At 36.0% G+C, this 13,175-nt stretch overlaps 1 protein-coding gene across 6 annotated transcripts in view; it reads right to left on the bottom strand.

Moving 5' to 3' along the window:
- Positions 1 to 13,175, bottom strand: part of ADAM32 (ADAM metallopeptidase domain 32) — a 269,013-nt gene that overhangs the window by 207,440 nt on the left and 48,398 nt on the right. For all 6 annotated transcript variants that reach the window (XR_011647754.1, XR_009184075.2, XM_058290128.2 and 3 more), the window contains exon 6: positions 12,726 to 12,906. Coding sequence is in view for 4 of the 6 variants with exons in the window: in XM_058290128.2 (XP_058146111.1) it covers positions 12,726 to 12,906 (181 nt within the window). In the remaining 2 variants the exon portion in view is untranslated. The remainder of the gene's footprint in view (positions 1 to 12,725; positions 12,907 to 13,175) is intronic.

Genomic DNA, 13,175 nt, shown 5'->3' with positions numbered 1-13,175 from the left:
TAATATACTACTCATTAGACCTGCAGCTTATGGTTTGTGACCCAAGAGAAAAATACCTAACATCTTAACCATTTATTTCATCTGTATATCAGAAAGAAATTAAACTTCTATTCTACAAATTAAGTAGGTGTGGGAGTTTGGAAAAATGGTCACAGTCTTTCACTTCTTCCTGTACCCATGTTGTGCTTGAATTATTTACGCCTGCAAGGAGGGGGGCATGTTCTTATTCTTATCCATTTCTGTGGGTGTAAACCCAGTGTAAATAGGACCTTGTGAAGATGTTCTTTTTATTTAAGATGGACACCAACTAAATGAGGTTGGGCCTTAATCCTATTACTGAAGGCTCTACAAATAGAAAACCACAGTGAAGAGCAGAAGCTGGAAGTTGATGGAACCTGAAAGAGAATGAAGAGGGCATCCCTATGTGATGGGAAAACCAAGAAACCTAAGGTTTGCCAGTCAGCCAGAATGTGACCAACCCTGATAAGAAGCAAGTCTTCTAGCCTCTGAAACCAGTTCCAATACATTCCTGTTATTGAAGCTAATCCATTCTATTTGTCATACCAGCTGGGAAACTAAGACATATGTCCTTTGCAATATTATTTTTAAGCTCCTTCCATTAAGAGATGAATCTGTTTCCCCTTCCTTTCCATATAGGCTGGACTTGTACCCTTCTTAAGCCAAGACACAGAGTAAAAGTATTGGTGGTGGCAGAATTAGCAGAACTTGCTTGCCAATTCTACTCTTCAAATCCTACTGCCACTAAGTATATAAGTCTAGCCTGTTTGAAGATAAACAAGTGGCCCATTCACCCCTTTGTCCCAGTCAAAAGCCAGCTAACCACCAGATACGGTAGAGAAGCCAACCTAGACCAGTGAATCCCAACCCAACCTGACAACCAATTACAGACACAAGAGTAAGGCCCATGGATCAGAACTTCCCATCTGACTCATAAACAAGTAAGTAATAACAAAAGGTTGTGGCCAAGGCTTTAAGTCTTGTGTTTGTTATCAAGTGATAACTGCTATATTATACCACCAAATGCTTAGAGATTTACTATTACCAAATAATAAACTGCAGAACTACATTCAATTAGTAGCACTTCACAACTTTAAATTGAAGAAATAGAAAAAGCATAAGAGCCTAGAATTGATTTGGCTAGCAACAAAACTAAGACCAGGAGCTCAGGATATAAATAATTCAAATAAAACTTTATAGGCCTAATAAGGTTCAATGAATTTTTCAGGTTTGGGGGTTTATTTTGCAAAATTTTTTACTAAATCTCCAGGCCAAATATTTAGGAAGTAGAAAAAGAAAGAATGGAGAAAATTCTGTTACTGATGCATTAAACAAGTATTTCTCATGTTATCTACAATCTACACTCTCACTTCATCTTGGTACCTTTTTAAAAAAAATTAACTTATTGAAGTATATCACTCATACATAATAAATATTCATAAACAGTAAGTGCATAATAATAGTTCTGAACTACTTTCTAGATCACCCTTGTAGCTATCTCAAATTTTCTTAAAATCCTTCTTTTCTGACAATAGCTGGATGATAATTCTAAAAAAGTAGTTAAGGGAAGCGGACTTGGCCCAGTGGTTAGGGCATCCGTCTACCACATGGGAGGTCCGCAGTTCAAACCCTGGACCTCCTTGACCCATGTGGAGCTCGCCCACACACAGTGCTGATGCGTGCAAGGAGTGCCATGCCATACAGGGGTGTCCCTGCATAGGGGAGCCCCATGAGCAAGGAGTATGCCCCGTAAGGAGAGCCACCCAGCGTGAAAGAAAATTCAGCCTGCCCAGGAATGGTGCCGCACACACAGAGAGCTGATGCAGAAAGATGATGCAACAAAAAGAACAGATTCCTGTCCTGCTGCTGACAACAATAGAAGCGAACAAAGAAGAACACACAGCAAATAGACACAAAGAACAGACAACTGGGGTAGGGGAGGAGGGGAGAGAAGTTTAAAAAAAATAAAAAAGTAGTTAAAGCATGCAATTCTATAAGATAATCCATATAAAACATAATTTATTTTATCCTAAAGTACATAAATGTGAGTTATTCATGAATATTTCAATGTAAGCCCAAAGTCTTCTGTTTGAGTATAAATCTAATGAATGGCATTCTTTATGTTTTTTTACATTATATTCACCTATAATGCAGTCATAATTCCCAGGTTTGATATTTTTAAATAAATAGAGAATTAAAAGAAAATTATAAATAAAAATGTTTGAATATTTTCATAGTGGTTTCAGTTGGAAACAACAGCTAATGGAGTGCTGAATTCTGAGCCAGGTGAGCTTTATCACATTCCCCAATGGGACAGCAACAATCCCCCAAGTGCAATGGCAAAGACCAATAAAGATGGATGGTCCAACAGTGAGCCCTTGATACTGATGGCTCCCATTATGAGCCTGTGTGCCTGGAACATGAACTAGGCCTAGAGCTGCAGGGTGCATAAGAGTTACCTCCTGAGAGCCTCCATGTTACTCAAATGTGGCCACTCTCTAAGCCAAACTCAGCAAGTAAATGCACTGCCTTCTCCCCAGTGTGGGACATTACTCCCGGGGATGAGCCTCCCTGGTGCTGAGGGATTACTACCAAGCACCAGATGATGATGTAACTAGAAAAAGACCTTGAATAAAAGGGCCAACTCAGACTAGCAGAATATCTCAGCCTACATGTAATATCAGGTGTTAAAAACTGCTTTTTGACTTTGGATAAAAGGGGGAAATGGAAAGGACAAATGAGTTTATATGGCTATGAGTCTCCAAAAGAGTCAGGAGGTCACCAGAGGGGTAACGCTTATACACACCTCAGCAGGGTACCAGAGTCAGCCAAAGTAGATAGAAACCCAGGTACTGGTTCTCCTGAGGGCTACAGAGACCCACAGGTTCTATGGTCATGGCAGATGGCTCTGGAGTTCAGTGCCATGTCAGTTGGCCTTACTTTGGAGTTTGTGTCCCTGAGTATGATGGAGTTGGACTCAGATATGACCTTTCTACACATGCTTCTTCTGTTACTTTTACCGGAAACCAGAATCTCTGGACTGTCCATGTGATAGCCAGGCCCTGAGCCTCAGTGGACTTGCAACTCCTACCCTCTGGTTTATTGGACTTACCCTGGCCAGCTAACAGGGAGGTGAAAAAGGTCGACCACCACACCAGGGAGCCAAGAGTGCCTACAACTGCAAGCAGGAGAAATGCATCCATCATCCATGTGAAATCTAAGCCCCCTCTTGATGTAGAGGGGGACTGGACATAACCATCCCAGGGTCCACAGGATGGAGGAATGGAGTATGGATTAGCGTGGACTTACTGGTGTTCTGCTGGGGCACTATTGTGATTAGCAAGGGAAGAAATTGTAGTATGATGTGGAGAAAATGGCCACAGTAGCTGCTGGTGGTAGGGAGAGGGAAGAAGAGGTGTGGTGTGGGGCATTTTCAGGATTTAGAGTTGTCCTGGGTGGTGCTGCAGGGACAAATGCTGGACATTGTGTGTCCTGCCATGGCCAACTGGGTGGACTGGGGGAGAGTGTAAACTACAGTGTTCATGTGGTGCAGCAGTACGCCAAAGTGTATTCACCAGGTGCAATGAATGCGCCATGATGATGGAAGAGGTTGTTGATGTGGGAGGAGTGGGGTAGGGGAGGTGGGGGGGTATATGGGGATCTCATATTTTTTTAATGTAACATTTAAAAGAAAATAAAGAAGAAAAAAGAAAAAAAGAAAAAGAAAAAAAATTGTAAAAGAAACTACACAGAAGCCTTCTTAATTGCTGTACTTCTTCCTATCTTTTAGAGTTCTTTCATACAGAAGTCAGTAACATTGAATAAAACTATATAATTAAGAAGATGGCATCAGAGTAGGCAGGAAAGGCTCAACTATCTCATAAAAACAACAGAGAAAGGACCAAAAGCTGTCAAAGGACCTGTTTTGGGGATCAGCATCCAGGACAGTGATCCACAACTCCCAGGAGAGTGAGAAACAGAGAAACAAAGAACTCAAAGCAAAGAACATGAAAAACAAACAAGTTACTAAATGCCTGTGGCAGCTAGGAAAGGCTCCCTCCCCTACCCTCAAGACAGCAAGCCTAGATAAAACCCCTGGCTCACTGCAGCTGATTGAAGGGGAACAGATGTCTTCCTCCCTGTCAGCTGTTACAAGGGAAACAAGGGAAGATGGAGGGTTAGTCAGAGGGCTTCTCTTCAGTGAATTTGGCCAGCAGAGCCTACCCTTGACTCTGGGCAGACCAGAAACACTGGAAAGCACCTCTGTGAAAAATTCACTAGCAGCAGCATCTGCTGGCCAATATGGAAATTTCATGGAGAAAAACTACTTTTAGTTCTCTCTTAAGCCCACTGGGAGAAAATCTATGCCTCATCAGTGAGTCCCTGGCCCAATTTTGATAACTTAAGTTGGGCAATTTTAAAGACTTAGAATAAGTTAAACCAAAAATCAAAGAACTGTGGAAAAAACATGACGCAAGACAGAGAAATGGACCATCAGAGTAAATTCAACAAGATATTCAGATGCCTAGACATCAGCAAATAATTACAAGCCATACTAGAAAACAGTAAGAGATGGACCAGACAAAAGAATAAACCAAATATGCTGAAGAAATACAGGATTTAAGACAATCAATGATATTCACACAAATCTCCAAAATCAAGTCAAGAAATTCAAAGAAAATATGAGTAAAAAGATAAAAGATATTAAGAAGACACTGGGTGAGCATAAAGAACAATTTGAAAGCTTGCAAAAAAAAAAAGTAATGGTTTATGGGAATGAAAGAGAAAATGGATGAGCTTAAAAATACATTAGAGGCATATAACAGCAGATTTGATTGCTCTAAGACAGAATTAATGATTTCAAAGACAGAACATCCAAACTGGAAAAGATAGGAGAACATAAAGAGAAAAGAATGTAAAAAATGGAACAGAGTCTCATGGAATTGAATGACAATGTGAAATATACAAACTTATACATTATCATGTCCTAGAAGAAGAGAATGGAAAAGGGGTAGAAAGAATATTTGAGGAAATAATGACTGAAAATGTCCCAACTTTTATGAAAACCATAAATATCAATATCCAAGAAGGACTATACACCCCAAACAGAATAAATACAAATAAACCTACTTTGAGACACTTACCATTCAGAATAACAAATATCAGGATAAAAAGAGGATACTGAAAGCAGCAAGAGAAAAGCAAAGCATCACATACAAGGGAACCTGAAAAAGATTAAGTGTCGACCTCTTATCAGAAACCATGGAGGATAGAAGAAAGTGGCATGATGTATTTAAGGTACTGAAAGAGAAAAATTGCTGTCAAGAATTCTGTATCTGGCAAAATTATCCTTCAAAAATGAGGGTGAATAAAGGAAAACAGGCTATGAACCTTATTCCTGTAATAATGAACTTAAGCCTAACCAAAATTAATGCCTAAGAGTTGCCTCCTCTTTACTAAAATGGGCTTCTCTCTAAGCCAAACTCTCCAAATAAATTCACATAAACTCACTACACCCCCCTCCCCATTATGGGACATGACTCCCAGGAATGAGCTTCCCTGGCACTGAGGGATTTGCAAGTAAAGATCTATAATTTTTCAAAGGTGGATCTGGTAAAGTGTATATATGAAAAACTTACAGTTAGCATTGTACTCAACAGTGAAACCCTGAAAGCTTTCCAATTGAGATCAGGAACAAGACAAGGATGCCCACTATCAATATTGTGCTAGAAGTTTGGAAAACTGCAAGTGTTGGAAAGGATGTGGAGAGAGAGGAACACTTATTCACTGTTGGTGGGAATGAGAATAGTACAGTCACTTTGAAGGACTGTTTGGCAGTTTCTAAGGATACTGAATATAAACTTGCCATATTATCCAGCAATACCATTATTAGGTATATACCCAGAAGAACCAAGTGCAGTGACATGATCAGACATCTGCACACTGATGTTCATAGTGGCATTATTCATAATTGCCAAAAGATGGAAACAACCCTGGTGTCCATCAACCGATGAATGGATAAACAAATTATGGCATATACACACAATTGAATATTATGTAGTTGTAAGAATGAAGTTGTGAAACATATGACATGGGTGAACCTGGAGGACATGATGTTGAGTGAAGAAAATCAGACACAAAAGGACAAATACTGTATGATTGAGCTATTTAGCACTAAATATACTGTGTAAACTCATGGAGTTAATAATTAGAATATAGGTCACCAGAAAATAGAATGAGGGTAGAAAAGGAAAGCTGAGGGTTATTTTGTGCAAAATTGGTAAAAAGGTTGTTTGTAAAGCTTTGGAAATAAACAGAAATGGTGAAAGCACATCATAGTGTTTGTAATTAGCAGAGCTATTGACAGTAGTTGAAAGGGAAAGTCTAAAAACATGTATATTACTATAAGGAAAGCAAACATATAACATAGGACTGTATAACATAGTGAAACTTCATATGAAATGCAAATATGGGTAATATTGCATATAAAAGACTGTTTTTACAAATTATACATGCAAATAAACTAGAGAGACAGAAACAGCATAGCAGCTATGTCCAGCAAGGGAAGCATAGAGAGATTAGAGATGATGAGGGGTTTGTTTTTTTTTTTAGTTATTTACTATCATTGGAATAATAAAAGTGCTCTAATAATGATTGAAGTGATGAATGCAGAGCTATGTGAATATACCAAATACCATCGATTATACATTTTGGATGGATTTATGTTTATTAATATGTATCAATAAAATTGATTTGTTAAAATTACATAATTAAAATAAATATAATTTCAACAATAGGTTTAAATATAAACATAATATATTGAATTGGTAAGAAAATTCAGTAGATGAGAACCATAAGGCATGGATACTCAACACTATAGCCTACTAGAATCCAGTATCTAAAATACTATGGCCATGAGGCATTTAGGTTTACAGTGAGAACAGAGAATATATTAGTTAAATTCAGTTAACCAGTTAAAGGAAGGTTAGCTAAGAGTGTCCACTATGTTTTCCTTTCTTGTCTACTTCTTTACTTCCTCCACTGACTTCCATGACTTGACTATTTGTTTTTCCCCATGAGAGTATAGAATAAACATTCAATACATTTATGAATTTTTTTATTTAACTCATAATATGATACTTTCAATACCCAGGTAGTTATGGAATAATTTAGCTTATCCTCCCTAAAATATATCTCTGTGCCCATGAAACTTAACTCTGTTGAGATATTTTCCAAAAACAAAGGAACACTTACCCTGACCTGAGTCTTTCCCTCCTGGTCTGAATGCCTGCTTTCCTCTTGGACTTCTTTTATCCCTATACCTATTTTATGACCCAGTAGTGCCCAAATATATAATTTTAAAATAACTGATAAAGTATTTGAAATAAAAGTTCTGATCAAATATTTCTTGCCTTTAAATTATCATCAATGCAAAGAAGACAGCTAGGTTTCCTAAACTGACATATTTTCGAGGCCCTTTTAAGTTAAAAGATCAATTTATGTATCATATGCTTAAAGAAACAAATATTATTTTATTGACATGAGTTACCTTGAGAAAGGAGACCTCAGATGGATGAGGTTGAGAGGAAGGGATGACCAAGTAGTAAATGAAAAGGATGAAAGAATATTGTACTAAAATATTTATGAATTTGTATTTGCAAGTCTATGTGAATATGTGGATACATTACATAAATAGAAAAAATTAAACAGAAAAGTAAGTGATCTCAAAATGATAAAATGAAAAAAGAACACTTTAAAATTTACTTAAAAGTAAAATGGCAAAAATATTAAAGACAAAGAAAATCTCTAAAATTGACAGAAAGTACAAAGTTGCTAAAAACAAATAACATTTAAATCAACAGCACACTTATCAACATCAATAGATGTCATAATAAAATGGGTTGCTATTATAAAAATAATGAAGGGGGAAATCTATAAATATATATTTTTATATCAAGCAAACTATTACTGAAGAGAAAAATAAAGACATTTTCAGATATAGTAAAAATAAGAGAGTTTATTAACATAGAGCCTGGCAGAAAAAAAGAGTAAAAATTGTTAAGAGCCCTTTAAATAATTAAAAGAATATTAATGTCCTCCTAAATAAGAAGAAAAAGGCACTAAAATCAACATGGGATGGGAAGAACAAAAAGGAAGAAAGGAGAGGAGGAGGAAAAGAAAGAAAACCTTGGTAAATAGCAAACTCAAAAGATGGGAGTAAAATAATTATAAAAATATTAATTAAATATAATTTGTGCTAAAGGAGAATTGTTCTTAAATAGAATTTTATAAAATTAAATCATATTATAAGCCATTCGTAAGGTATAAGTCTCAGAAAAACTGAAAAGTAAAAAAAGAAACATAAGGTAGGATGACCTTTTTTTCTTTTTTTTTTTTTTTGTTTTGTTTTTTTAAAGATTTATTTATTTATTTCTCTCCCCTTCCCCGCCCCCCACCCCGGTTGTCTGTTCTCTGTGTCTATTTGGGGCGTCTTCTTTGTCCGCTTCTGTTGTTATCAGCGGCACAGGAATCTGTGTTTCTTTTTGCTGTGTCATCTTGTTGTGTCATTTCTCCATGTGGGCAGCGCCATTCCTGGGCAGGCTGCACTTTCGCGCTGGGCAGCTCTCCTTACGGGGCGCACTCCTTGCGCGTGGGACACCCCTATGCAGGGGACACCCCTGCGTGGCACGGCATTCCTTGCGCGCATCAGCACTGCGCATGGGCCAGCTCCACACGGGTCAAGAAGGTCCGGGGTTTGAACCACGGACCTTCCATGTGGTAGACGGATGCCCTAACTGCTGGGCCAAGTCCGTTTCCCAGGTAGGATGATTTTAAAGTTTATGTAGTCAAATTTATCGCACTTTCAATTATAAAAAATACTGTTGGTGTATTTTTAAGAATTCTTGCACTATCCCAAAGTTATGAACATATTCTCCTATATTATAAAAAGCTTTTTGATTTTTATATATGGGTTGAGCTAGGGGGCCAATTTCATTTTTTCCATATGAACCATTTATTTAAAACTCTGTCTCTTATTCACTACTTTGCAAAGCCATCTTTGTCTTAAATCAAGTCTCCATATATTTATGGGTCCTTCTGTAAGCACTCTATTCTGATCCATTGGTCTATTTTTCTATCTCTGCATCAACACTACCTTATTATATCTCAATAGCTTTATAAAAAGTCTTAATATCTGACAGAGCCAGGTTGCTCTTTTTCTTGCTCATATTGCCCCTTGCGTTCCCTAAAAATTTAAGAATTAGATTATTAACATCCTTCCCATCACCATGAAAAGAAAACACTGGTGAGATTTTTATAAATACATACCTCAGTGTTCCCTACAGTTCTTACACCTCTTTTGTTCTATTTGTTCCCCATTACGTGACCATTTTAGAGCTAAAAAAATGGTATCATTTTAAGAATTTGTTTTATTAAATACAAGAATCCATGTAAATCTCAATATTCATCTGGTTTAAGAATTTGTTTTATCAAATTAATAAAAAAACCTTTGTAAATTTCTATAAACATCTGGTTTAAGAAATTAAAACTATGCCATTTTAACTTTCATTTTGTATCTGTTGTTGCTGAAATAAACAAGTAAATTTTAAAATATTCTTTCTTTCCACCCACCTTATTAAATTCTATTAATTCCCATAATTTATCTTTAGAAACTTCCAGATTTACAATCTATATAATCAGATTCATCTGATAATATTATTTTATTTCTTGAAATTTCAACTCTTTTTCTTACCTTGATACAGTACAATATGGAATAGAAGTGACGATAGAAGGCATTCTTGTTCTGTTTCTTAACTCAAAAGATAAGTGTACAAGTTTTTATCATTAAAGATAATGTTTACTGTAGATTTTGTAGATCATTTTGTAGCAGACTGATTCTAAGAGAGCCCCACAATTATCCTTGCTTGCTAGCATTCATGTCCTTGTGTAATTCCCTCCCTTCTTGAGTATGGATAGGACCGGTGACTTGTTTCCAACCATTAGAAAAGAGCAAAGCTGAGAATTTTTTGACCAGTACATTTGGGAGTTTGTCCATTTTATTAATCCTCTCTATTGGATGTTTGCTTTCTATTTATTAATTTCAACTCTTAACTATTATTTCCATATTACTTTTTTGCTTTTAGTTTTCTTTCCTGTTTCTAATTCCTGAAGATGTCTAGCTTGTTTATTTCTAGGCTTTCTGCATTTCTAATATAGGCATTTATGACTATAAATTTCCCACTTAAGTATCAGTTTGTCTTCATCCCCAAAAATTAGTAAAAGAATTTTTGTTATCACATGGTTAAAACTCTTTTCAAATTTCTAATGATTTCTTCTGTGACCCATGTGTTTGTTATATAGAAGTATTACTTTTAATTTCCAAAGACATAAACATTTGAATTTCCTTGTTATTTTTTATTCGCGATTCCTAGGATAAAAGTATTGGAGTCAAAAAAAAAACGGTGAGTGATATCAATCTTTGTAGATCTGTTGAGACTGACTTTATGACTGAGTTTATGCTTTTTTATAAATGTCCTACATGTATTTAAAAATACTGGGAAATGTGGTTCAAAATGTAGATACCTACAAAGTGTCAGTACCATTTAAGAAGAAGGAAGAAAAATCATTTTTCTCAAACCCCTCAGAAAGTCCAGGGCAACCAAAAGCCTCAAAGAAGAGATTAGACATAAGCTCTGGCTTAACTGGGGAAGAACATGGGAGGAATTCAGAGTATCAAATAAGCAGTTAAGAAGATTTAAGCTAAAAATTTTAACAAATTATTAAAATCAAAGTGTGCACTTATGTGAGTGCATATCATGCCTAGGAGCAAAAGATAGATACAGGAGGAATTGTGCAACCCCTCAAAGGCTATTTTCTATGGATCTCTTGGGTGATCCATATGTTTAAGGGACAGGCAGGAGGCCAGAGAAAGCCTCCCTCTTATTACAGGAGGAGTAACATTATTTTTAAAATAAAAGGCATCAACTAAGAAAACACCAAGTATGATAAATGCCAAAAACCAACAAAACAATGCGTAATCAACATATTCAAACTGTTGAAAGGTAAAATCTTGAAGGTAACCAGTAAAAAATAACATAACATACAGGGAAACAAAGATGAAAATTATTGCATAATTCTCTTCAGAAAGCATGCAAGCCAAAAGACAAAGGTGTGATATCTTGAAAGTGATGAAAGAAAAAAACTGTCAAAAATATTATTTCAAAAATGGAGAAATGCTTTTTCATAGAAACAAAACCAGAGTATTCACTATAAGCAGAGCTGCACATTTCCCCATCCCCCAACACTTGTCCAGATAAGCATAGGGTAATCCCTGTGAATCCAGAGCTTCTCTACTTACTTTCCAGAAGAGCATGCCACTTTATCAAGGACAGAAGTGCAACTTGGCTTCAGTTTCTTTCTCCAGTTTGGTCTTAACTGAACTATATTAAGCTAAAATTCACCAATATTTCTGGAAATTAGATAGCAGCCTTGTCTTACTAGAATTGTTCTAGGGTTTTCCATATTTTATACTTCTTTACTTTTTTTGTATTGAGATTGAGAGAATGACAGACACATGTGCTCAAATCTGAAACCACCACTTTATTATGAAGCAAATATATGTAAAAAACTTTAAAGGTAATTGTGTGTCTTCCCAGAGACCGACCTAAGACAAGGATTCATGTGTAAATAATTTATTAAGGAGAGACCAGTTAAGGAGTGGGAAGAGCAGGACTGGGAACTGGATCAAGCCAAGAAAGGATGTACTGTCAGGCAAAGTCTAACAAAGAAACTGAAGTATAAGTTAAGCCTCAGAGTTGTCCTAAACTGTGGCAAGGAGGCTGAGCTCCCCTTCTCCCACATCAGTGAGGCACTAGCTAAGGACCACCTTAGCTCCAGTAGAAGGGACTTTCCTACCATCTGGGGAAAGTAGATGCAGTAGCTGAAGGGCCGTCCAATAAAAATAAAAAGAGTTACAAGGGCTAGGTGCTAAAAGTAAAAGTATAAGCAGAGAGGTGACATGTACTCTACGCCCACAAAATTATGGTAAAAAGAGACCTGAGGGCCTCTGTGGAGAGACAGGGGCTGTGATCAAGCAGAGTTTCATGGGTATCAGTAATGATTAACAAGGTAACAATCTATTGATCAGCTGTCTAGATTCTGGCAACAGACACCATGAGTTCTAATTTCCACTGTCACATTCTTGTGTCCTTGTTATTGAAATTTTCTGTGATTTAGTTTCCTCAGTTCTGAAGTGAAGTCCAGTGCTTTATCCTAGAGTTGTTATGAGTATGAACAAGTATATACTATACATACCAATTTCTTTTTAACAGGTATTATGCACTTCATGAGTGTTTGCAAGTAAAGATCTATAATTTTTCAAAGGTGGATCTGAAGAGTCTAGGCAGAGCACCAACATTGTAAACAAAGTAAATATTAGCTTTACTGAATAACTTTCAGGAATAGAGAAAAGCAAGAGTGTTTCTAAGCTTACATTGAATATACACTAGGTAATTTTTAAGTAATAATAATATAACAAAATAAAAACTAAAATAAAACCAGTCATGAAAAGTAAATAATAGATTAAATTGGTATAAAGAAAGGATATTTGCTACAGCAATACAATAGGCTAATTTATTTTTAAGAATAAATTAAAGAGAAGCAATGACTTCTTCAAACATAAACATAATAATAAAATATAAACAACTCACTTTTCCACTTATAAAAATGTTAGAGTCCATCGATTCATTTGTTTCTATACTTCTGCTATTTTCAGTAAAAATTGGAAATTCATTGTTTTCATTCCTTAATTTATAAAGAACATGCTGAAAATCAACTGCAGATTCCAGAGGCTCAATTCCATAAGAAACATTTTCAAACTGCAATATTCCTCTGTAATATTAATGATACAATTTTAAGTGCTTTTAATCAAGCCTGTATTATGAAACTCTGACAGGATCCAAAAGAAAAAAAATACAAAATGTTTTTGAGCCCAGTATTTTGACTCAAAGCCTTTATGGTTTCGAGATGATTCTCAAGAGACAAAAGATGTCCAAAATTCACAAAAAACAACTTTCCATCTCATGGTTTTACAATTACAAAAGCAAAAGAAATTATTTGAGCAATTGCTAGTTTATAGGTTATACATAGTATTACAACAA

Source organism: Dasypus novemcinctus, chromosome 29, assembly GCF_030445035.2.
Source record: "Dasypus novemcinctus isolate mDasNov1 chromosome 29, mDasNov1.1.hap2, whole genome shotgun sequence".
Classification (NCBI taxonomy): Eukaryota; Metazoa; Chordata; class Mammalia; order Cingulata; family Dasypodidae; genus Dasypus; species Dasypus novemcinctus.
This window is presented reverse-complemented; position numbering and strand designations above follow the sequence as displayed.